General features: G+C 42.4%; 1 protein-coding gene across 2 annotated transcripts in view; it reads left to right on the forward strand.

Annotated features, from left to right (window-relative positions):
* The window catches only part of LOC111981552 (connector enhancer of kinase suppressor of ras 2-like), an 81,609-nt gene that overhangs the window by 4,437 nt on the left and 50,137 nt on the right, over window positions 1–27,035 (forward strand). For both annotated transcript variants that reach the window (XM_024012866.2, XM_024012867.2), the window contains exons 3-8: window positions 2,553–2,755; window positions 17,729–17,816; window positions 18,082–18,123; window positions 20,762–20,881; window positions 21,094–21,153; window positions 23,459–23,527. In XM_024012866.2, the coding sequence (XP_023868634.1) occupies window positions 2,553–2,755; window positions 17,729–17,816; window positions 18,082–18,123; window positions 20,762–20,881; window positions 21,094–21,153; window positions 23,459–23,527 (582 nt within the window). The remainder of the gene's footprint in view (window positions 1–2,552; window positions 2,756–17,728; window positions 17,817–18,081; window positions 18,124–20,761; window positions 20,882–21,093; window positions 21,154–23,458; window positions 23,528–27,035) is intronic.

Genomic DNA, 27,035 nt, shown 5'->3' on the forward strand with positions numbered 1-27,035 from the left:
TTGTTCTTAACTGACTTGCCTAGTTAAATAAATGTAAAATAAATAAAAAGGCATGACAGACAAGATTGAAGTTCAGTAAAAAGTGTCCTTTTATTATAAAAAACAACATGTGTTTCATCTACAGTCGTCATCAATGTTATTTGCTGAGTAGGGGAGGGTCAGGTACAGTGCTCAGTAAACAAGGCTAAAAAAGCTAAGGCGATGATTTGTGTCCGTTGGAGCTAAAGGCTAATTCAGATTCATTGGTGATATATCCTTGTACGGGCAGATAGAGGTGGAGCGGCAGGAGCCTGTGCTGTGTACATAAGTAAGGGTGGCATGAAGTGGGTGTCGTTAGCCTTGGTGTATGATGAGTCATACAGAGAGAGTCAGGCGTGGGCCTGGGAAGAGCCCTGTTAGAGCAAGCTAAGAGCTGTGTATTGATTTGACTGAATCAGAGAGGGGCCACACAGCACACGTCCTCGCTGTTGGGCTGGTAATGGATCCATAGGCCTAGAAAGCAGCAGCTGGGAGGGAGTGTGTGTGTGGGGCTGCCTGTGTGTGCGGCGTGTGTGGAGCTAGCTGAGGTTAGTGTATGATTCGCTGTGACAGAGCGGCCCGCAGCAGAGCATCATTAGAGGCTTGGGAAACGTGCCTGGACTGCCTGAAACCCTGTCTGGCCAACATCTCCACACCCACACACATGTAATCTGTGTCTGTTAGTTAGACGGTCCGGTGGGGGCTGCCTGTGTGTGTGTGTCAGAATTTGATTTGTGTGTGTGTGAATGTTGAGAAGACTGGATTGTTCACATAGGGGGCTATAATATAGGTGTGTGACTGTGTGAGTGTGTGTGTTTGAGTGCGTGAACGTGTGTGTGTGTGTGCATATGCGTTAACACAGTATAGTGTGTGTTCTGCATCTCATCTCCAGCATGGTGATGTGCTGTGATTCTCATTGGCTGCTGGGACATGTCCCCATTGATCCTGGCAAAGTGCACTACAGCTAAACATTGCGTCACTCTGCTGAGAGGAGGCTGACATGAGTAATGACTGCACTGGGGGAGAGCTGCAGGTGGAGGGGCCGGGAGGGACAGGACACGCACACACCCACTCACTCACACACACACACACACAGCCTTATCACATGGCCCGTCCAAAATGGATGTCAACTGAATAGATGTCAGTCTCTCTGCTCTGCTTGCGAAAGACAAGCCTCTCAATAGATACATTTTAGGAACGAATCTCTCCTTCGTGGGTTGATTATGTGAGTGRGATGGATTGAAAGAATATACTGGCTTAGTGTCAGTGTGACTGCTGACTCACTTTGACATCAAACTGAGGGTTGCTTGTTGCTGGGAGTTAGATAATTGTTCATCAGTCGGCAGTGACCAGACAGACAGAGACAGAGCTCTGCTGCTGAGTTGTTGATGCAACTGGGGTTTTACTCCCATTACATTACAGCAATCAGAGGAAAGTGTCCTCTCCATGSAGTGAAGCCTCTCTCTGCCTGAATGGCTCACTGGAAGGAGATAGCAGGGAAATGGCTGAGCTGGTCAGGACTCACCACCACCTAGCAGCATAATAGTGTGTTTCCTCTACAGTGGGTCGACTGCCAAGACAAGGCCTTATTATAGTGCTGCTTAGCATATGTCTATGAATGTAAAGTATATTTAATTCTCACCCGCCTTTTGTCTTGTCATCCTCTGCATTGACGTATATAACCGACTAGTGATGGAGAAGCCCCCATAAAGGCTATCAGAAAGCAGCGCATTACTTTGATATTTTTAATGAAGCAYGAGGAAAATCAATAAGGGAAGAAGGAGCTATGGAAACACTGGGCTCGGTGTAATTAAGAGTGACAAAGCCAGGAGTCACCATGGCAACCGGMCTGGCTAAGCTACATAGTCGTGAGTTAGACAGGAAGGAGGCATTTCTCCATGGTGACAGCGATGACTGCTAACAAGACCCGCAGAATGAGAGACAGCTATTCACACACAGGCACACATCTCCAACAGACACACCATTGTGACGAGTTACGTACACACACAACCTACATTCCGGTTAGAGTGGAATATGGCATGATGCTCTGTACACTTTAACGAAAGTGTAGCAGATGAGTGGTCTTTATTGTGTCTCTGATGAGGCAATCATCCATTTATGTTTACTTGAATAACTTTATCAAAAAGATACAGCTCAGTCAACCTGGTTTGGTGGATAAATGAAGAGGTAAAGATGAGATTATATTACTGGAGGGACTTTGTCTCTATTTATCTCTGCCATTTAGATCTTATATCCACTATACATTTGCTATAGCACTGTTTTGTATGAGCTTTCAAATACAAGGACCCCACTGGACACAGACGTCAATTCAATGTATAATCCGCGTTGGTTCATTTCCTTGAAATGACGTGGAAACAGCGCTGATTCAACGTTGACTGGCACCACAATGTCCATGCAAGTTACTGTTATTTCTCCTTGTATCCACATTTTCTTGACGAATGACATCTTACCTTTAAAGTTAAACACTTCTGGGAGCGTACTGAACCATGAGGGTACTGTACTTTTTGTTCCAGAACTATGGACTGGAGACTGAGAACCTGCGTACCCTATCCCACAAGCTTAATGCTTCAGCAAAGAACCTACAAAACTTCATCACAGGGAGGCGTCGAGGRGGCCATTATGACGGCAGGGCCTCCCGCAGGCTGCCCAACGACTTCCTCACCTCTGTGGTGGACCTTATCGGAGCAGCCAAGAACCTGCTGGCCTGGCTGGACAGGTGGGTGTTACCTCGCATTTTCAACTCTACTAACGGTTTTGTCACAGAAATGTTGCGTTATATAGCGAATGTGCCCACTCTGGTCTTGGTACATGGGCTCTAGCCAACAGCTCGCAGATACAGTGCAGTTAGCCTACTACATGATGAGATTATTATGGATGAACTAGCAAGATTATTTGTATTTGTAGTAGTCAAATGACAAGAAAAGAAAGAAGGGATACCTGTCTATTCTTTTACGTCAGAGGGATTGAGAAAGAGGTCAAGTCATAGGGTGGTTCTGTGTGAGTGGGACCAGTCGGCTCAATAGACTGAATGAGGAGCGGATGTCGTCAACCTACTTTTCAAAGTGGTTGACAAAGTCGTCCGCGGAGAGGGAGGAGAGGGAGGAGGATTAAGCAGGGAGAAGAAGGTGGAAAAGAGTTTCTTAGGGTTAGWGTGATAGAAAGTGGCTTTAGCAGCAGATACAGGGGAAGAGAAGGTAGAGAGGAGGGAATGGAAGGATGATAGGTCCTCCAGAAGTTTTGTTTTGCTCAGCTGCCCGCAGCCCTGCTCTGTAAYCTCGCAATGAGTCACTCAGCCACAGAGCAGGAGGGGAGGGCCAAGCCGGCTGGGAGGAAAGGGGAGAGTGCGAGTCATAGGATGCGGAAAGGGAGGAGAGTAGGGTGGAAGAGGCAGAATCAGGAGAAGGATTTAGCAGACGGGAGCGATGATAGCATAGAAGATGAGAGAGAGCGAAGATTGTGACGGCGCATGACCATCTGTGTAGGAGCTGAGTGGTTAGGGTTGGAGGAAAGGGAGACAAGGAAACAAAGTAGTGATCAGAGACCTGGAGGGGGGTTGCAGTGAGATTAGTAGACAAACAGCCTCTAGTAAAGATGAGGTCAAGTGTATTGCAGGCCTTGTGAGTGGGAGGGAACTGGGAAAGGGTGAGGTCAAAAGAGGCAAGGAGTGGAAAGAAAGAGTTGGAAAGAAATGAATCGAAGGTAGACGTCAGAAGGTTGAAGTCACCCAGTACGAAGTGAGGTGAGCCATCATCTGGAAATGAGCTTATCAAGGTGTCAAGCTCATTAAGGAACTCTAAGGGCACCTGGTGGGCGATAGATGAAAACAATGTTAAGCTTGAGTGGACAAGTGACAGTGACAGCATGGAATTCAAATGAGATGGATAGGTGAGTGAGGGAAAAAATAGAACATCTCGACATAGGAGAAATGAGCAGCCCTGTGCCACCACCGCGACGACCAGATGCTCTCGGACTATGAGAGAACACGTAGTCAGATGAAGAGGGAGCTGCTGGAGTAGCAATGTTTTCTTGGGTTGAGCCATGTCTCCGTCAAATTCTAGGGACTGAATAGGCTGAGATTAACTCTGTGTTCTTGACCGCAGATCGGCAGTTACAAACGCTGCCAGAGACCAGTAATTCCACATTGGTTGTGCATGCAAGGTACACTGAATTAGAAGGGTTGCAGCCAAGAGGTGGGGAGCGCCTGTAAAGCCTCCAAGGAAAGGAGCGAACTGGGATAGAAAACACACACACATAGTTGGCAAAGCTACAAAAGAGCAAAATGAGATCTGTAAATACTAGGTCAAACAATCAAGTGCGAGAGTGTTGTGGAGCCTTCCTCTCTATCTTTCCTCGAAAATCTCGGCAGAACCATCTTTGTTTCGGCAACAGTCTTTGTTTCAGGGATAGGCTATGTCGGCGATGGACTTTGTCGGTGCCGCTGAGAAAACAGGGGACACTGAAGTACTAACAATAGTTGCTTTGCGGAGGTGTAGAGCACCCCACCCGGTACTAATTGCTGATTGCCGAGGAGAAACCACTCCCCCTCCAATACAGCCACTGATTATGAAAACCACAACAGTCCCAAATTTCCCTGCCCCTTAATCCTGGTTGTGTTAAAAATCATCTGCAAATTATGAGCAGTCATCAGTTCACGCACCAAGTAGGCTACTGGGAAGACAGGCAGCACTTAAAGTAGATGGCCCTAGCTAGCAAAAAGACAGTACTAGACAATAACAGATTAAGACAAATTATATTTATCACTCCTGGAGATATCAGGATATCAGGAGATATCTAGCTATTGAATGAAGCACGCAAGGTCCAACTGAAATTTGACTTGGCCTTTAAAACATACAGTGCATTCGGAAAGTATTCAGACCACTTGACTCTTTCCACATTTTGTTACYTTACAGCCTAAAATGTATTAAATTTCCCCCCCCCCCCCCCCCCACAAAGTTCTACACACAATACCCCATAATGACAAAACAAAAAACAGGTTTTTAGAAATTTTWGCAAATGTATAAATATAACAAAAACGGAAATATTACATTTACATAGGTATTCAGACCCTTTACTCAGTACTTTCTTGAAGCACCTTTGGCAGCGATTACAGCATCAAGTCTTCTTGGGTATGATGCAACAAGCTTGGCACACCTGCATTTGGGGAGTTTCTCCCATTCTTCTCTGCAGATCCTCTCAAGCTCTGTCAGATTGGATGCGGAGCGTCGCTACACAGGCATTTTCAGGTCTCTCCAGAGATATTCGATCGGGTTCAAGTCCAGACTCTGGCCGGGCCTCTCAAGGACATTCCGAGACTTGTCCCGAAGCCACTCCTGTGCTGTCTTGGCATTGTCTTGGTTGTGTGCTTAGGGTCGTTGTCCTGTTGGAAGGTGAACCTTCGCCCTAGTCTGAGGTCCTGAGTGCTCTGGAGCAGGTTTTCATCAAGAATCTCTCTGTACTTTGTTTCGTTCATCTTTCCCTCGATCCTGACTAGTCTCCCTGTCTCTGCCGCTGAAAAACATCCCCACAGCATGATGCTGCCACCACCATGCTTCACCTTAGGGATGGTGCCTTGTTTCCTCCAGACGTGACGCTTGGCATTCAGGCCAAAGAGTTCAATCTTGGTTTCATCAGACCAGAGAATCTTGTTTCTCATGGTCTGAGAGTCTTTAGGTGCCTTGCAAACTCCAAGCAGGCTGCCATTGTCCTTTTACTGTAGAATGGCTTCCATCTGGCCAACCTACCATAACGGCCTGATTGGTGGAGTTCTGCAGAGATGGTTGTCCTTCTAGAAGTTTCTCCCATCTCCACAGAGAAACTTTGGTGCTCTATCAGAGTGACCATCGGGTTCTTGGTCACCTCCCTGACCAATGCCCTTCTCCCCCGATTACTCAGTTTGGCCGGGCGGCTAGCTCTAGGAAGAGTCTTGGTGGTTTCAAACTTCTTCCATTTAAGAATGATGGAGGTCACTGTGTTCTTGGGAACCTTCAATACTGCAGAAATGTTTTGGTACCCTTTCCCAGATCTGTGCCTCAACACAATCCTGTCTCGGAGCTCTACGGACAATTCCTTCGACCTCATGGCTTGGTTTTTGCTCTGACATGCACTGTCAACTGTGGGACCTTATATAGACAGGTGTGTGCCTTTCCAAATCATGTTCAATCAATTGAATTTCAACAGGTGGATCCAATCAAGTTGTAGAAACATCTCAGGATGATCAATGGAAACAGGATGCACCTGAGCTCAATTTCGAGTCTCATAGCAAAGGGTCTGAATACTTATGTAAATAAGCTATTTCTGTTTTAATTTTGTATAAATTAGCAAAAATGTCTAATAACTTGTTTTCTTTTTGTCATTATGGGGTATTGTGTGTGAATTGATGAGGGGAAAAAATAATTTAATACATTTCAGAATAAGGCTGTAATGTAACAAAATGTGTCAAAAGTCAAGGGGTCTGAATACTTTCCGAATACACTGTACATACAGTACCAGTCAAAAGTTTGGACATACCTACTCATTCAAGGGCTTTTCTTAATTTTTACTAATTTCTACATTGTAGGATGATAGTGAAGACATCAAAACTATGAAATAACACATATGAAATCATGTAGTAACCAAAGAAGTGTTAAACAAATATAACAAAAATATAATCGATTTTAGATTCTTCAATGTAGCCACCCCTTTGCCTTGAGGACAGCTTTGCACACTATTGGTATTCTCTCAACCAGCTTCATAAGGAATGCTTTTCCAACAGTCTTGAAGGAGTTTCCATATATGCTGCGCACTTGTTGGCTGCTTTTCATTCACTCTGTGGTCCAACTCATCCCAAACCATCTCAATTGGGTTTAGGTCGGGTGATTGTGGAGGCCAGGTCATCTGATGCAGCACTTCATCACTCTCATTCTTGGTCAAATAGCCCTTACACACTGGCGGTGTGGTTGGGGTCATTGGTCCTGTTGAAAAACAAATGATAATCCCACTAAGCGTAAACCAGATTTTTATTTTATTTTTATTTCACCTTTATTTAACCAGGTAGGCTAGTTGAGAACAAGTTCTCATTTGCAACTGCGACCTGGCCAAGATAAAGCATAGCAGTGTGAACGACAACACAGAGTTACACATGGAGTAAACAATAAAAAGTCAATAACATGGTAGAAAAAAAAGAGAATCTATATACAATGTGTGCAAAAGGCATGAGGTAGGCAATAAATCGAATAATTACAATTTAGCAGATTAACACTGGAGTGATAAATCATCAGATGATCATGTGCAAGAAGAGATACTGGTGTGCAAAGAGCAGAAAAGTAAATAAATAAAGCAGTATGGGGGGTGAGGTAGGTAAATTGGGTGGGTAGTTTACAGATGGACATGTACAGCTGCAGCGATCGGTTAGCTGCTCGGATAGCAGTTGTTTAAAGTTGTTGAGGGAGATAAAAGTCTCCAACTTCAGAGATTTTTGCAATTCGTTCAGGTCGCAGGCAGCAGAGAACTGGAAGGAAAGGCGTCCAAATGAGGTTTTGGCTTTAGGGATGATCAGTGAGATACACCTGCTGGAGCGCGTGTTGCGGGTGGGTGTAGCCATCGTGACCGATGAGACTGAGATAAGGCGGCACTTTACCTAGCATAGCCTTGTAGATGACCTGGAGCCAGTGGGTCTGACGACGAACATGTAGCGAGGGCCAGCCGACTAGGGCATACAGGTCGCATGGTGGGTCGTATAAGGTGCTTTAGTAACAAAACGAATGGCACTGGTGAAACTGCATCCAGTTTGCTGAGTAGAGTATTGGAAGCTTTTTGTAGAATACACGCCGAAGTCGAGGATCGGTAGGATAGTCAGTTTTACTAGGGTAAGTTTGGCGGCGTGAGTGAAGGAGGCTTTGTTGCGGAATAGAAAGCCGATTCTTGCTTTGATTTTGGATTGGAGATGTTTGATATGAGTCTGGAAGGAGAGTTTGCAGTCTAGCCAGACACCTAGGTACTTATAGATGTCCACATATTCTAGGTCGGAACCGTCCAGGGTGGTGATGCTAGTCGGGCGTGCGGGTGCAGGCAGCGAACGGTTGAAAAGCATGGGATGGCGTATGGGATGGCGTATCGCTGCAGAATGCTGTGGACGCTGGTGACTTGAATAATTGAGGAGGATGGGAGAAGACAAAGTGTGCATGGAGAATACAAAGTGTGTTTCAAAAATCCCAAAGACTAATTATTTTAACCTAAAGTATTTAATAAAGACGTTRATAGTACAATATTATGGGGAATGGGAATGAGAGGTCTACTTACACAGTGTTGGAAAGGGATCACAGCGGTGATTGAATGAGGGTATGAGGCATGAGTTGAGGTGTTCAGAGGCTTGACCAGTGTAGGACAGGATTTGACTGAGAAGACAAAAAACAATAACACAACACACTACATAGTTAGACAAAAGAGCCAAGAATGAGTTAGTCCAAGCTAGGAGTAAAATCATTGATGTGTAATAATGCGATTGTGTAGGTGATTGACTCTACATACAGTAAAGAGAGAAAATTGATAGGTGCACTCGCAGTGCTTGGAGGGGAAACATTCAATGTGCCATTGGATGAGCGCGCACAGGAGATGTGGCTTCAGTTAGGTCCCAAAGCGGTGGGGCAATTTTTACCTCCTTGGGCCTGGAGTTTTTCCTTTTATGTTAACCTAACTAGGAAAACTCTGGACCTTATAAGGTATGACAGTGATTAATCAGTTGTAAAAAGGTTTCATATGGGCTATGATGCAACCAGTTTGTCCTAATCAGGTCACATGGTTTTAAAAAACTCCTGAAAAAACCTCCTGGCCCTGGGGGGATGAAAACCCTGTCAAACTGCAGCTACCTTATATTTGTTCATTTAGACTAGATTTGGAGGGGGATTTCCTCTACCCAGACAGATAGACAACAACTGATAGACAATAGAACTCACAGTGCTGAGCTTGCTTTATGCATGTTTGTAATATGCAGGCCTATGCAACTGTAGGCCTAATAAAAAAATTACTCACATCATCACTATTAAGTTGATTGATTCATTCCAGTTAATTATTTTGGATTAAAAATGTATAGGCAGCCTAGCCAGCCCAATTTTGAATATAAACTAAATTTGAACATATTCACATTTTCTCCTGACACACAAATGGACTTTAAAACYTCTTATGGCTGCAATCGATATGACAACAGCCAGTGAAAGTGCAGGGCGCCAAATTCAAACAACAGAAATCTCATAATTCAAATTCCTCAAACATACATGTATCTTATACCATTTTAAAGGTAATCTTGTTGTTAATCTCACCAAAGTGTTTGATTTCAAATAGGCTTTACAGCGAAAGCACCACAAACGATTATGTTAGGTCACCGCAAAATCACAGAAAAACACAGCCATTTTTCCAGCCAAAGACAGCAGTCACAAAAAGCAGAAATAGAGATAAAATGAATCACTAACCTTTGATGATCTTCATCAGATGACACTCACAGGACTTCATGTTACACAATACATAAATGTTTTGTTCGATAAAGTTCATATTTATATCCAAAAATCTCAGTTTACATTAGCGCCATGTTCAGAAATGCCTCCAAAATATCCGGAGAAATTGCAGAGAGCCACGTCAAATAACATAAATACTCATCATAAACTTTGATGAAAGATACATGTTTTACATAGAATTAAAGATACACTTGTTCTTAATGCAACCGCTGTGTCAGGACCTCTACTCCGACAATTAATCCACACATAAAACGGCCAACCGAATCGTTTCTAGTCATCTCTCCTCCTTCCAGGCTTTTTCATCTTTGAACTTATATGGTGATCGCATCTAAACTTTCATTGTATTACCACGACAACCGGCAACAAAGTTCGTCTTTCAATCACCCACATGGGTATAACCAATGAGGAGATGGCACGTGGGTACCTGCTTCTATAAACCAATGAGGAGATGGGAGAGGCAGGACTTTCAGCGCGATCTGCGTCAGAAATAGGAATGACTTCTATTTTAGCCCTTGGTAACGCAGACGCTCGTTGGCGCGCGCGAGCAGTGTGGGTGCAATAATTGAATAACATGGCTTTCTAAATTTATTTTGCGACGCTCGCGCACGTGTCTGGTCTGGTCAGCATGTTAATTTATTTTATTTATTTCACATTTATTTAACCAGGTAGGCAAGTTGAGAACAAGTTCTCATTTACAATTGCGACCTGGCCAAGATAAAGCAAAGCAGTTCGACACACACAACAACACAGAGTTAAAACAAACATACAGTCAATAATAATACAGTAGAAAAATAAGTCTATATACAATGTGAGCAAATGAGGTGAGATAAGGGAGGTAAAGGCAAAAAAAGGCCATGGTGGCGAAGTAAATACAATATAGCAAGTAAAACACTGGAATGGTAGATTTGCAGTGGAAGAAAGTGCAAAGTAGAGATAGAAATAATGGGGTGCAAAGGAGCTAAATAAATACGATAGGGGAGAGGTAGTTGTTTGGGCTAAAATTATAGATGGGCTATGTACAGGTGCAGTAATCTGTGTGAGCTGCTCTGACAGCTGGTGCTTAAAGCTAGTGAGGGAGATAAGTGTTTTCCAGTTTCAGAATTTTTGTAGTCGTTCCAGTATTGGCGGGAAGAATTGAGGAAGAATGGTTTGGGGTGACCAGAGAGATATACAGTGGGAGAACAAGTATTTGATACACTGAGATTTTGCAGGTTTTCCTACTTACAAAGCATGTAAGGTCTGTAATTTTTTATCATAGGTACACTTCAACTATGAGAGACGGAATCTAAACAAAAATCCAGAAAATCACATTGTATGATTTTTAAGTAATTAATTTGCATTTTATTGCATGACATAAGTATTTGACATCAGAAAAGCAGAACTTATATTTGGTACAGAAACCTTGTTTGCAATTACAGAGATCATACGTTTCCTGTAGTTCTTGACTAGGTTTGCACACACTGCAGCAGGGATTTTGGCCCATACTCCCTACAGATCTTCTCCAGATCCTTCAGTTTAGGGCTGGCGCTGGGCAATACGGACTTTCAGCTCCCTCCAAAGATTTTCTATTGTGGTCAGGTCTGGAGATGGCTAGGCCACTCCAGGACCTTGAGATTGCTTTCTACGGAGCCACTCCTTAGTTGCCAGGCTGTGTGCTTCGGTGTCGTGTCATGCTGGAAGACCCAGCCACGACCCATCTTCAATGCTCTTACTGAGGGAAGGAGGTTGTTGGCAAGATCTCGCGATACTGGCCCATCCATCCTCCCCAATACGGTGCAGTCGTCCTGTCCCCTTTGCAGAAAAGCATCCCCAAGAATGATGTTTCCACTCATGCTTCACGGTTGGATGGTGTCTTGGGGTTGTATCATCCTTCTATTCCTCCCAACACGGCGAGTGGAGTTTAGAGCAAAAAGCTCTATTTTGTCTCATCAGACCACATGACCTTCTCCATTCTCCTCTGGATCATCCAGATGGTCATTGGCAAACTTCAGACGGGCCTGGACATGCGCTGGCTTGAGCAGGGGACCTTGCGTGCGCTGCAGGATTTTAATCCATGACGGCGTAGTGTGTTACTAATGGTTTTCTTTGAGACTGTGGTCCCGCTCTCTTCAGGTCATTGACCAGGTCCTGCCGTGTAGTTCTGGCTGATCCTCACATTCCTCATGATCATTGATGCCCACGAGGTGAGATCTTGCATGGGGCCCAGACCGAGGGTGATTGACCGTCATCTTGAACTTCTTCCATTTTCTAATAATTGTGCCAACAGTTGTTTGCCTTCTCACCAAGCTGCTTGCCTATTGTCCTGTAGCCCATCCCAGCCTGTGCAGGCTACAATTTATCCCCGATGTCCTTACACAGCTCTCTGGTCTTGGCCATTGTGGAGAGGTTGGAGTCTGTTTGATTGAGTGTGTGGACAGTGTCTTTTTATACAGGTAACGAGTTCAAACAGGTGCAGTTAATACAGTAATGAGTGGAGACAGGAGGCTTCTTAAAAAAACTACAGGTCTGTGAGAGCGGAATTCTTACTGTTGGTAGGTGATCAAATACTTATGTCATGCAATAAAATGCAAATTAATTACTTAAAAATCATACAATGTGATTTCTGGATTTTGTTTTAGATTCCGTCTCTCACAGTTGAAGTGTACCTATGATAAAAATGACAGACCTCTACTGCTTTGTAAGTAGGAAAACCTGCAAAATCGGCAGTGTATCAAATACTTGTTCTCCCCACTGTACCTGCTGGAGGCGTTGCTACAGGTGGGTGCTGCTATGGTGACCACGCGAACTGAGATAAGGGGGGACTTTACCTAGCAGGGTCTTGTAGATGACCTGGAGCCAGTGGGTTTGGCGACGAGTATGAAGCGAGGGCCAGCCACGAGTGCGTACATGTCGCAGTGGTGGGTAGTATATGGGCTTTGGTGACAAAACGGATTGCATGTGATTGACTGCATCCAATTTTTGGAGTAGGTATTGGAGGCTATTTTGTAAAGACATCGCCGAGTCGAGGATCGGTAGGATGGTCAGTTTTACAAGGGTATGTTTGGCAGCATGAGTGAAGGGATGCTTTGTTTTTGCGAATAGGAAGCCAATTCTAGATTTAACTTTGGATTGGAGATGTTTGATGTGAGTCTGGAAGGAGAGTTTACAGTCTAACCAGACACCTAGGTATTTGTAGTTGTCCACATATTCCAAGTCAGAACCGTCCAGAGTAGTGATGTTGGACGGGCGGGCAGGTGCAGGCAGCGATCGGTTGAAGAGCATGCATTTAGTTTTACTTGTATTTAAGAGCAATTGGAGGCCACAGAAGGAGAGTTGTATGGCATTGAAGCTAACTACTAACCACACTAACTGTACTATTTGTGATACGAATTGAGTATATAGTATGCTTATTGGTCATAGTATGAATATAGTTAGTATGCCAAAAGTTCCCGGATGTCGTACTAAATTAGCCAAAACATGAAGTATACACGCAGAGGACACTATTTCTGTACTTTGCAATTCATACGGAAATGGGTGTGGCTTCACATTGTTCTCAGATTTGAAGAAAATGGCGGAAAATATGCAGCTGAAGTACAACGAGAGCGGATACATTGCTTTAACTAATTATGACAAATGTTAAGAAAATGTTGAACAATGTAATAAAGTAATTACTTTTCAAATAAGTTACCTTACACATTATGTTGGCTGACAATTTGTTAGCTATGCTGTCCTTACCAACCACATAGCATATCATTACAGCAGTATGTACTAGTATGTTAGCTATCTACCTAATGTTAGTTGGCTACTTATACATCAAACTTGCCAGTATATTAATTTTAGGCTATCTAACTACCCAACATTTATTGACTTGATTATTCCCGTCATTTTTAGCTTAGCTAAATGGTATAGTCGTTGTGCGTTCTCAATGGACTTTCGGGTGCTTTCGTAAATTCGCTCTGGCTATCTAACGTTACTCCAATTTCAGAGCACTCTCGCCTGAGTGTACCAGAATGCAGCATATTGAATTTACGAGAGCTCAACACCCGTTGAATATGGCCGTTGTCAGTAAATGGCAGCAAAAAAAGCATAATTAAATTGTTGCCCGTAGCACAGTTACAGTCACCACTGCTCTGGATAACATGAAAACTGCCTAACCAGCTCTGCTATGGCGAGTAAAATGGTCAGTGGTCTCATTTGTGTATGGAAGTAGCTAGCAAGCTAGCCAACGTTAGCTTGGGTGCTTGACTGCCGTTGTAAGGTCAGAACGCTCAAATCAACCCTACTCCTCGGCCCGAGCGTCCAGTGTGTGCTCCGAGAGCGAAACGCACTGAATTTACGAGCGCACTCTGGCACTCCAGATTGAATTTAAGAACACACCCGAAGTCATAAAATGTCTAACTAGTCATTTGTTATGCTAACTAGCTTGCAAGAGGTTGCATAGCAACAGCATCAACTTCCCGTAGACAGGCGAAGAGCTAATACGCTCAACTGAAAGGATACTGTTTGTTTACAGTATACTAAAATGAACTAATAGTATATAGTATGTAGTATATACTCATTAAGTATGTAGTATATAGTATGTTAGTATGGGTATTCGAACACAGCTTAGGTTCATTCTCTGATCCTAATTCTATGATTGGATGGACAACATGTCAGTTTATACTGCAAAATCTTTGATTGGTTGGAGGACGTCCTCCGGAAGTGGTTATAATTACCATGTCTATGGAAGGGGGTGAGGCCTATGAGCCTCCTAGGTTTTGTATTGAAGTCAATGTAGCCAGAGGAGGACGGACGCTAGCTGTCCTCTGGCTACACCATGGTGCTATCCCAGATAGTGCTGTTGAAGTTACTGTAGACCTTCATTGCAAAACAGTGCATTTTAATCAATTATTTGGTGAAATATTAATATATTTAGTATAGTTTTATCTAAAAAGGATAACTTTTTTAATGTTTCACAATTTGTATTTTTATAAAATTTCGCTGAGGATGGTCCTCCCCTTCCTCCTCTGATGAGCCTCCACTGTGTGTTAGCCATGCTGGTTAAGTGTCCCTTGAATTCTAAATAAATCACAGACAGGGTCAACAGCAAAGCACCCCTACACCATCACACCTCCTCCTCCATGCTTCATGGTGGGAACCACACATGCGGAGATCATCCGTTCACCTACTCTGCGTCTCACAAAGAAACGGAGGTTGGAACCAAAAATCTCAAATTTGGACTCATCAGATCAAAGGACAGATTTGCATCGGTCTAATGTCCATGGCTTGTGTTTTTTGGCCCAAGCAAGTCTCTTCTTCTTATTGGTGTCCTTTAGTAGTGGTTTCTTTGCAATTCGACCACAAAGGCCTGATTTATGCAGTCTCCTCTGAACAGTTGATGTTGAGATGTGTCTGTTACTTGAACCCTGTGAAGCATTTATTTGGGCTGCAATCTGAGGTGCAGTTAACTCTAATGAACTTATCTTCTGCAGTAGAGGTAACTCTGGGTCTTCCTTTCCTGTAACGGTCCTCATGAGAGCCAGTTTCATCATAGCGCTTGATGGTTTTTGCGACTGCACTTGAAGAAACTTTCAAAGTTCTTAAAATTTTCCAGATTGACTGACCTTCATGTCTTAAAGTAATGATGGACTGTCATTTCTCTTTGCTTATTTGAGCTGTTCTTGCCATAATATGGACTTGGTCTTTTACCAAATAGGGCTATCTTCTGTATACCACGCCTACCTTGTCACGACACAACTGATTGGCTCAAACGCGTTAAGAAGGAAAGACATTCCACAAATTAACTTTTAACATTCACAGCTGTTAATTGAAATGCATTCCAGGTGACTACCTCATGAATCCGGCTGAGAGAATGCCAAGAGTGTGCAAAGCTGTCATCAAGGCAAAGGGTTGCTACTTTGAAGAAATATATTTTGACACTTTTTTGGTTACTACATGATTCCATATGTGCTATTTCATAGTTTTTATGTCTTCTCTATTATTCTACATTGTAGAAATAGTAAAAATAAAAAAAAACTTGAAAGAGTAGGTGTGTTCAAACTTTTAACTGGTACTGTTTACCGTCTTTTTTTGGAGAGGTGTGGGTGCCCGGGGAGCTGTTGTTGTGCGGGGGTTAAGTGCCTTGCTCAAGGGCTTGGTCTTGTTGTCTTCCCTTACTAGCAAGTTGGCTAAACACTGCACATTAGCTAGCCTTTTAGCTTCCCACATCGGCATGTGAAATAATCTGATTAATAATTAAAAAATATGTCCGGGCAAATACTTATACTTGCCATTGTAACCTACAACATTATCCCAATTTGATAAGCTGCTTAAATTTATTCGGTCCCATATCAGCAAAATATGTCACATGGCTATCTATTTTTATGTTTTCAAATAGTCTAGAATAACATTATCACTTCTAAACAAAATACATTTTGGGGGGATTCTAATAAGGCCACAATATTGTTTGGTTTATTTTTTAAACAGTCACTGAGATTATATTGATTTATCAATGCAAAATATACTCAACAAAAATATAAACGCAACATGTAAAGTGTTGGTCCCATGTTTCATGAGCTGAAATAAAAGAGCAAAGAAATTTTCCGTAAGCACAAAAAGCTTATTTCTCTCAAATGTTGTGTACAAATCTCTGTTAGTGAGCATTTCTCCTTTCCCAAGATAATCCATGTAACTGACAGGTGTGGAATATCAAGGAACTGATTAAACAACATGCTCATTACACAGGTGCACCTTGTGTTAGGGACAATAAAATGCCACTCTAAAATGTGCAGTATTGTCACACAACACAATGCCACAGATGTCTCAAGTTTTGAGCGAGCGTGCAACTGGCATGCTGACTGCAGAAATGCCCACCAGAGCTGTTGCCAGAGAATTTAATGTACATTTCTCTACCATAAGCCGCCTCCAACGTTGTTTTAGAGAATTTGGCATTATGTCCAACCGGCCTCACAACTCACAACCACGTGTAACCACGCCAGCCTAGGACCTCCACATTTGTCTTCTTCACCTGCGGGATCGTTTGAGACCAGCTACCCGAGAAGCTGATGAAACTGTGGGTTTGCACAACCGAGAAAGTTCTGCACAAACTGTCAGAAACTGTCTCAAGGAAGCTCATCTGCGTGCCTGTCGTCCTCACCAGGGTCTTTACCTGACTGCAGTTTGGCGTCGTAACTGACTTCAGTGGGCAAATGCTCACCTTCGATGACCACTGGCACGCTAGAGAAGTGTGCTCTTCACGGATTAATCATGGTTTCAACTGTACCGGGCAYATGGCAGACAGAGTGTATGTTGTCGTGTGGGCGAGCGGTTTGCTGATGTCAACATTGTGAACAGCTTGCCCCATGGTGGAGATGTGTCGCACTGCATGAGGAAAGTGGTGGTCACACCAGATACTGACTGGTATTCTGATCCATGCCCCTACTTTTTTTAAAGGTATCTGTGACTAACAGATGCATATCTGTATTACCAGTCATGTGTGATCCATAGCATGCCCCTACTTTTTTTAAAGGTATCTGTGACTAACAGATGCATATCTGTATTACCAGTCATGTGTGATCCATAGCATGCCCCTACTTTTTTTAAAGGTATCTGTGACTAACAGATGCATATCTGTATTACCAGTCATGTGTGATCCATAGCATGCCCCTACTTTTTTTAAAGGTATCTGTGACTAACAGATGCATATCTGTATTACCAGTCATGTGTGATCCATAGATTAGGGCCTAATAAATTCATTTAAAATGACTGATTTCCTTATATTAACTGTAACTCAGTAAAACATTTGAAATTGTTGCAGGTTGCGTTAAAAATTTTGTTCAGTGAAGGTTACTTTGATGCATACCCTATAGATCAGATCAAGGAACCAAGCAAGCTTCATTGCCTACACAACACTTCCCCTATGGCTATGCAAGGAATGATATGGCACGTTAGCATTTTCATGTGGCACGGGAATAAGTAGAATGTTAAAGCGTGCTACAAGGAGCCGCCCCTTTTGTGACGAAAAACGATATTGCGACACTGCGCTATGCTCCGTAGGGTCCGTCTCCATATGTTATAAATAGCACTTTAGAAAAACAAAATATTCACAGAGGAACTTCATTTGCATGTGTTTTATAGTTTATATAATGGTTCTCTTTCATTGTAAAGTTGTTGGAGAGGGCTAATGCAAGATTTTATTTTTTAATGTCTCTGAACTCTACATATTGTACTTTCTTCCCTCCTGCCAGATCCCCATTTGTCAGTGTGACAGAGTACTCCTTACTAAAGAACAACATTGTTCAACTGTGCTTGGAGTTAACCACCATAGTACAACAGGTGAGTTGTCCAGGGGTAGGAAAAGGTTAGGGAATTTTATTAACTAGATACTATTGCATCAATATTTCTCTCAAAGAACACCTAGCTACGTACCTCAATGTTATACCTCAATGTTATACTTCTGTTAAAGTTTTGTCAGGAATAGATGGCCTACTGAAAATAACTTCCCTTTYAACACTCTCAATAGACAGTCTGCCAACTAAATACATTACACTAAACTTGCGATCAGTTTTTTTTCTCTAACTGGTTTTTAATTGTCTTGCAGGACTGCACGGTGTATGAGACAGAAAACAAGATTCTTCATGTGGTGAGTTTTGAGTCTTTTTTCATGTGGTTTACTGCTCACAAAGACACACAAGGATCCACAAATCTTCCTATCAACCATTAACTGGCACCTTACACAAATCTTATTGGTCACACATAATTTGGATAGTCCAGATTGTCCATACTATCAACAAGCTATCTGTTGATTAGCAACTGCTTGCTAAGGTTATGGTTTGGTTTAGAATACAGGTTAGGGTAAGGGTTTTGCCTAGGCTTAGGGTAAGGGTTAGGTTTAGGGTTAGGATAAGGGTTAAGGTTAGGGGTAAGGATAGGGTTTGTAGATAGTTAGTTGACATGTTATTGATAGTCTGTAGATAGTCTGTAGAGCATCTACAGATGGACTATCCCAAAAAAGTGTTACCATCTTATTTACAGTCATAAGATAAAAAACATTAGTTATGATAAAGGTTACACATGACACAAATGAACAAATGTTTTCAAAATAACAGTGGCATATAAATCATCAAACAATATGTTGGTCAATGATTTTGAAACACCAATGAATCTTTACACATTGCACGCACGCACGCACGCACGCACGCACGCACGCACGCACGCACGCACGCACGCACGCACGCACGCACGCACGCACGCACGCACGCACGCACGCACGCACGCACGCACGCACGCACACACACACACACACACACACACACACACACACACACACACACACCTTGAATTAGGGCACATGCCCACACTTGAACATGTGATAATACAGTCACACGCGTCCTCCTCATCGACCAGGCAGGCAGCACTATGGAAGAAAAGGGTTTAGATTATTAATAAGAGTGTGTGAGTCTGCCTGTGTATTTCTCTAAAGCCGCAGTTTTAAGGCCTTTGGTTGGCAGTCTGTGTTGAATAATGCAGAACCTCCCTGCTGCTCCCACGGGCATTCCTGCCTACAGCAATTAGACAGAGAGAGAGAGAGAGAGAAGCTAGGACAAACTATGTACAGGCCAGATGTGTGTTTGTCTGTCTGTCAGTCTGTGTGTGTGTGTGTCTGTGTGAGAGAGAGAGAGAGCGAGTGAGAGAGAGAGCGATTGGAGACTAAGGGAATCGATGGAAAGTCATGGCTGTGTCACTGTAGCTAGCCAGTTCTAGCCGCTGTGCTACTTGTGGCAGTAATAGAAACCAACATACAGTACATTCGACATGACATCTGAAGCACATGACAGTCTCCAGTGCTGCTAATACAGTGCTGCATAGAGCAATAAGGACCCCTTTACTCCTCAGCTTGTTAAACCCAGGATGACGAGCCGTAGCTTGCCTTTGAAGAATGCCATGTGTGTCTCAGATGATGAATAAGCCAAAGAATCGCTCATTAAAAAGCGGGTCAGATTCTCAGATAATTGCATGCAGTGCTCTATTCTTTCTGCTCTAAAACACAGGCAGGAGGAGAAGAGAGTGACTCCATGCGCTCTGTCATTAGGGCTAGGAATTGACAGGGACCTCACAATACGATATTATCATGACACTTACAGTTGAAGTCGGATGTTTACATACACCTTAGCCAAATACATTTAAACMCCGTTTTCCACAATTCCTGACATTTAATCCTAGTAAAAATTCCCTGTTTTAMGTCAGTTAGGATTACCACTTTATTTTAAGAATATGAAATGTCAGAATAATAGTAGAGGGAATAATTTATTTCAGCTTTTATTTCTTTCATCACATTCCCAGTGGGTCAGAAGTTTACATACACTCAATTAGTATTTGGTAGCATTGCCTTTAAACTGTCTTTTTTATGGCGGTTTTGGAGCAGTGGCTTCTTCCTTGCTGAGCGGCCTTTCGGTTATATCGATATAAGACTCGTTTTACTGTGGAATTAGATACTTTTGTACCTCTTTCCTCCAGCATCTTCACAAGGTCCTTTGCTGTTGTTCTGGGATTGATTTGCACTTTTTGCACCAAAGTACGTTCATCATTTTTCTGAGGTCTTGGCTGATTTCTTTTGATTTTCCCATGATGTCAAGCAAAGAGGCACTGAGTTTGAAGGTAGGTCTTGAAATATATCCACAGGTACACCTCCAATTGACTCGAATGATGTCAATTAGCCTCTCAGAAGCTTCTAAAGCCATGATATCATTTTCTGGAATTTTCCAAGCTGTTTAAAGGCACAGTCAACTTAGTGTATGTAACTTCTGACCCACTGGAATTGTGATACAGTGAATTATAAGTGAAATAATCCTTCTGTAAACAATTGTTGGAAAAATTACTTGTGTCATGCACAAAGTAGATGTCCTAACCGACTTGCCAAAACTATAGTTTGTTAACAAGAAATTTGTGGAGTGGTTGAAAAACGAGTTTTAATGACTCCAACCTAAGTGTATGTAAACTTCTGTATTGGTTTTTTCCCCATCACTACATTCCCAGTTGGTTCTTTGTCCTACACCAGAAAAGTGGTACTCTTGAACTCCAGGAAATGATGCATGATCCCGATGCTCACAATAGACAATGTAGCATAAAGTTTACTAGTAATACCTTACACTGTGTCGTTTCTCTCCACCATACAGTCATCTGACGAGTGAGAGACATTCAGGCAGTAATTCATATCAGCCAGTTGACAGTGTGAGCTGCAGCATATTGAATGATCCCGTCCTGTCTTCTTGTGTCTGCAGTGTAAAACACTGTCTGGGATCTGTGACCACATCATCTCGCTGTCCTCTGATTCGCTGGTGTCCCAGTCGGCCCATCTGGAGGTTGTGCACCTGACCAACATCATGCCCAGCGAGGGCTTGGTGAGTACTAAGACTACACTATAGATGCCTTCAATCATACCTCCACAGGAGCTGAACCAGGACTCTGTCAGGATAGTTCTGTGACAGAGCAAACAGGCTAACTTTACTTGTTTGTAATGTCATACCAAGATATGAAGTGTACATCTCATCATTATAACTACATTATTCTCCTTTTTAGTTGAATACAGTCTACCCTCTCTCCTCTCATTTAGGGAATGTACATCAAATCTACATATGACGGCCTTCATGTCATCACTGGGACCACTGAGAACGTAAGTCTACTTCCTGGACCATGTGTCCCTGTAGTAAAACAATTGTTTTACATTAACCATACCAGCACCCATACCTTTGTTATTCTGTTTTACCATTGGCCTGCTCGTTTGCCACGTGAGCCTCTTGTAGTCCTGTAATGACCAGCCTCTCTGGTTGGGGCTCTGGGGTAACTGTTCAATTAGTGCAGCAAATAGTGAACCCCTAATTATCATCTGGGTGTTTAATTGGGGTTGGCAACAGAGGAGGGATGACACAGGCTTACAGATGGCAGCATGGCACAGAGAACCACAGCTCTTCTATTCAGCAACACTTTCAAAGCATGACTGGGATGTTGTGGATTCTCTGGAGGAGATGGAGAGGGAATGGGTGCTGTGACTGACAGTTCATTAATCATTTCCGAGCCCCTGAAGAAGGAAAATAGTTACTATTAGTGATATTGTACAAAGTGTGAAGTCGTACTACATGGTATGAAGGGAGGTATAGAGGCTGGTGATGTTTGATTCTCTGCCAAGTGATGTGACTCCTTTCAATTGCTGCTAAATGGTGGCTGAGATCATCACTCTTTAGACTTACTGGACATTTTGGGGGAAAACATAATTTATCTATCTTATAAAGCTGTGCCAAGGAAGCCTGTCCTTGCAGATCTGGGCCCATATCCACAAAGCATCTCAGAGTAGAAAATTGGTCATAAGTGCTTAGAATAGAGACATTTCACTCCTAAAAATAAAAGATATGCATGAAGCCTCTTTAGTCATAAGAGTCCCACCTAGTTGACAGATATTTAGGAGACCTCATGAGCGCTCCTAATCAGTTAAGAGTTACCAGCAGGTGTCCTGATAATAGAAAAATACAGCGAGTCAGTGGTTCCTGCACCATGTACAATCTCTTTGGAGTTGTTAAAATAATGATTTGATGTTTGGATTTTGATCAACCCATAAATAATCTCTACATGCAACACTATCTCTTGTGCTTTTAACAATGATTTCACATGGGGCCTATTTCACGATATACCTGTAATGTAGGATCTTAATTTGATCACTCTTTTGTTTCTGAGAATTTTCCTGCATTTCAAACTGTAGGGTATTCAAGGTTTAAAAATGATTATAAAGTGTGTTATTTCCACTTTAAAATGACAGACTTGATTTGCCCTAACAAAAAATGTATCAACCCGTACCAAAATAATCCATTAATTATAATCTACCAAATTATTTTCCTTCTGTAGTAAACTGTCTCAAATTAAGATCCTACTTCTGTAAATACGTATAACCACTAGGCTAATAAAAAAACATGTTTTGCTTTCGATGATTTTATTACCTACAGCATGTTATTTCAAGTTATCTCTTTGGAGCGCAACATCATGTTGTTAAAAACGATGCCTAAATTGGGCTTGCCTATAAGTTCGGCAGTTGAAAGCATCTAGCTGGCTTATGTTACCTTTGATTATGTTGATGAAAATGATAGACCTTTCAAATGTTGTATGCAATGTTGTTTGCAACATTATTGGCAAATGACTTGATGCCTGCTGTGCCAAAGTGATTTAGAGTTGTTAAACGGGAGTGACGAGTGTGTTGATATAACGGTAATGTTGTCAAAATTCAGCTATTATTAAAAAAAAAGGTTATGGTTGCCAACATATTAGGCAATCATTAAGAGTAGGCAAAGTGATTGTGTCAGGCAAAAATGATATACATTTCTTTACCATTGCAACATTTGATGTACAGTCACAGTCACCGTGGTTATCTGAAGCATGCTATAGAGTTCACAGCTGGTGAAGCCTCATCATGATTGGTTATTCCCCATTATTTGCAACAATATCAATGCGCGTCATCACTATCTTTCCTTTGCGGTACCTCAAACTGTCGTGATTACCATCTGAGATAAACTTTTATGAGTTGCTTTTACTCCTGGCTCAGAGTTTGTCTGGGCAGTGAATTAACATCAAACCTAAACCCTATTTTGACCTGGGAGTTTTTTGTGTGTTTTAAAACAGGTTTTTAACAGGATTCCTAGGACCTTTTCTGAGATGCTTTGTGGATGCAGGCCCTGTTTGTACTTTAGCCAACTCCTTTGTTCTGTTCATTATCATGCCATAGATGTTGTCCTAGACATGACAATGAAGTCAGAGGAGTTGGGCAAAGCACTATATAGCCTATACGGTCAAACCATAATGAAAGGTCTCTAATAACCATTACATTTTAATTGAATTGCTATGATGGCTATGTGTCCAAACCTCTACTTATCCTACTTGAATGCTGATAATTGACAACCCCCTCTGCATGTCTCTGTCTGTCACTGTCTCTGCAGTCCCCAGCTGACCAGTGCAAGAAGATCCATGCTGGAGACGAGGTTATTCAGGTCAACCACCAGACAGTGGTGAGTCCAGACTGAATGTTCCATTGTAAAGCTCTGAGTACAGCTCTGAGTACTGCACTGTCATTTAGTCCTACAGGATCTCTCTCAGGGTCTGGGGGAAAGACACTCTGTTCAGTCTGGGTCAGGAAAGGTCAGCCATCATGAATGAGAAACGGGTGCTTTCCTAGACTCTGTACTCCTCCAGCCCAGCCTGTCTGGGCACAAAACGCTTTGTCTTTGGAAGAAGAACAAGGTGCTTATTTAGTGCTGCCTAGTACCTAATTAGTCCTCAATTAATCATTTAGTATCTGGTAGTTTAGGGGCGTTGTACTCGTAAAAATACAGGGGACTGGTTAGTCATTCATTGATAATGAGCTTTTAGTTCCCAAAGTAACCAAGTTCGTTCAATTAACCCACAGGGGGTTGACAGCAGTGGGCAATCCATTTAATCTGATTTGGGCCGGTATCCACAAAGCCTCTCAGAGTAGGAGTGCTGATCTAGGATCTAGTTTTGCCTTTGAGATCATAATGAATACTATTATATGGACAGATGGGGAACTGATCCTACATCAGCACTTCTACTCTGAGACGCTTAGTGGATACGGGTCCTGATCTCACTTTAAACATCAAAGTTCAGTGGAGGACACAGTCAAATCACTCCTCCATATTCACCAATAGATACCCTATTTATGGTTATTCTACATCAGGGGTTCCCAAACTTTTTCACTCAGCCCCCCTTTCTAGCATTGGAGAACATCCCACGCTCCACGTCTATTTCTATGGGCACAAGCACTGTTCATGACACAAACTGTTCACACCCCACTTGTTGGCGAAGAGAAAACCATTGTTCTACATAAATGTTTTCTCCTCTTTAGTAGAAAGAGCATTCATTCCAATACTATTTTTGCCAGAAGTACACATTTGTTTATCCTCATTGTAATATTTGTTTGGGACTGTGGCCTATTTGCTTTCCCAACATTGTGTGCACCTGTACCATGCTAACTCTGAGCACACATGTACAGTACCTACCCCCAAGCCATAAGAATGCTGAACAGTTAATCAAATGGCTACCCAGACTATTTGCATTGACCCCCTTCTTTATGCACTGACTCTTTTGCACTTGCTCTATGCACACTCACTGGACCCTACCCACACACTCACACATACTACACTGACACTCCAACACACACACACACAAACACTACATTACACATGGACACACTTTCACACTCTTCACATACGCTGCTGCTACTCTGTTTATTATCTATCATGATTGCCTAGTAATTTTTACCCCTACCTACATGTACATATTACCTCAATCATCTCAACTACCTCATACCCCTGCACATTGACTCGGTACCGGGGCTCCTTGTATATAGCCTCATTATTGTTACTTTCTTGTGGTAATATTAAAAAATATATATTTTGCTCGTAAGTAAGCATTTAACAGTAAAGTCTGCACCTGTTGTATTCGGCACGTGACAAATAACATTTGATTTGATCCACTGGCAGCTTTAGATGGCCAACAGTGGCCGCTTTAGAGGTGTTTGTGTCACCTTGCATTGCGTGAGTTCTGTGTATGTTTCTACTTGTTGTTGCTATAGAGGCTCCCTTGGCCCATTTACAGTGCATTCGGAAAGTATTCAGACCCCTTCACTTTTTCTACATTTTGTTACGTTACAGCCTTATTGTAAAATGTATTAAATAAAATTGTTCCTCCACACAATACCCCATAATGACAAAGCGAAAACAGGTTCAGCATTTTTTTCTAATTAGTTTTTTTCAATTGTTTAAGCACAATTTTGAAAACAGGGCCCGGTTTGTCAAAACACTACACACAATTAGCACAACCCTACACCAAAGTAGCACAACACTTCAGATCATTTGCAAAATGGAACGCTTGTCAAAACTATACACGACTTCATAAAAATAATATTTTGTTACCATACGAAACACACACATTTCATATGACTTCAATCTTTTTGAACCAGTTACACACTGCTGTTGCTAACCTAAAACACTTTTAACAAGTCTAATTGTCAGTGATTAGAGTACTGTAAATGAAGTACACAGAGAAAGTGCAACTATACAAACACTACACAAGACCAATGCTGCAGACTGAGGAAAATATCATTTATTTCTCTCCATATACCCAAATCAGTCAACATGGAGAATCACAACAAAACATGTCCCAGTTTTCATGCTACTACAGTAGTGTGCATAACACTGTTAGCTCAGCAAACAGACAAACGTAAAATACTGTATCCAGTACAGGTTACAATTACAGTAAATAACAACAAACATGAAAAATAATCTGAAAAAAACTGACAATATTGTACAGAAAATACTACAGTAAACATACTATACATTATCTCTTCGCCTAGCTGGATCTGGCCAGAGAATTTCATCAACATCACAAGCAATATCGTCATTAGCAAGACAACGCGGGAAGAACCGTCTTGAATGTCGAATCCATCCTTGCACAGCTGCGGCGTCGACTTGGTCACAGGCGTCCTCCATGGCCTGAATGAGGGGTACCTGAGCCTGGGGCTGGAGATCGTAAACCTTCCACCACCATGCAGAGAAAAACTCTTCYATAGGGTTTAGAAACGGAGAGTATGGTGGAAGGTATAYTACTGTCAACTGTGGATGGTGTTGAAACCAGTTCTGGACCAAAGCAGAGCGGTGGAATGACACTGTCCCAGATGACCGTGTATTGCATCTGGTGCATTTCATTACCTGCTGTGACGATGTGGTGCAATCGGTCCAAAAATGCGAGAATGTGAGGTGTGTTGTAAGGGCCCATTTTGGCATGACGGAGGACAACCGTCATGCTGTGAAATGGCAGCGCAAAGGGTGATGTTACCTCCACGTTGCCCTGGGACATTGATTATCGCCCTGTGGCCAATGATATTTCTGCTTCTCCTTCTTGCTTTTGTGAGGTTGAACCCTGCCTCATCAATATATATGAATTCATGCAGGATTTCCTCAGCATCCATCTGCAAAACTCCCTGAAATACAGTGAAAGACAAGATTGTGTAGTTCAGGATAGGTCTAGTATACAGTCAATGTAAAAAAGTAATGTGTGCAGTATGCAACATCACAGTGCTAAAGTGAACAATACAAACCTCCACATACTCATGCCGCAGCCGTTTGACCCTCTCTGAATTACGCTCAAAAGGCACTCGATAAAGTTGTTTCATTTGAACCTGATGTCTTTTCAGGATGCGTGCCAGTGTTGACTGAGAGACCTGATGGACATTATTGAAAATGGCCTGGTCACCGATAATGTTGGCTTGTAGTTCTCTGAGCCTGATAGCATTGGCCAAAACCATGTTTATTATCTCTCTCTCTTGTTCTTGCGTGAATATGGGCCCCCTTCCTCCTTGTCGTTCCCGACCCTCAATCCTATGTAGAGAATAATACATGTAACTTACTGTACAATGTCACAGGAAGGGGTATCACAAGTGCTGATATGGTGCATACAATAAGCGGCTGATTACTGTAACTGTAGACAGATCTTCTTTTA

Source organism: Salvelinus sp. IW2-2015, linkage group LG20 (genome assembly GCF_002910315.2).
Source record: "Salvelinus sp. IW2-2015 linkage group LG20, ASM291031v2, whole genome shotgun sequence".
Taxonomy (NCBI): domain Eukaryota; kingdom Metazoa; phylum Chordata; class Actinopteri; order Salmoniformes; family Salmonidae; genus Salvelinus; species Salvelinus sp. IW2-2015.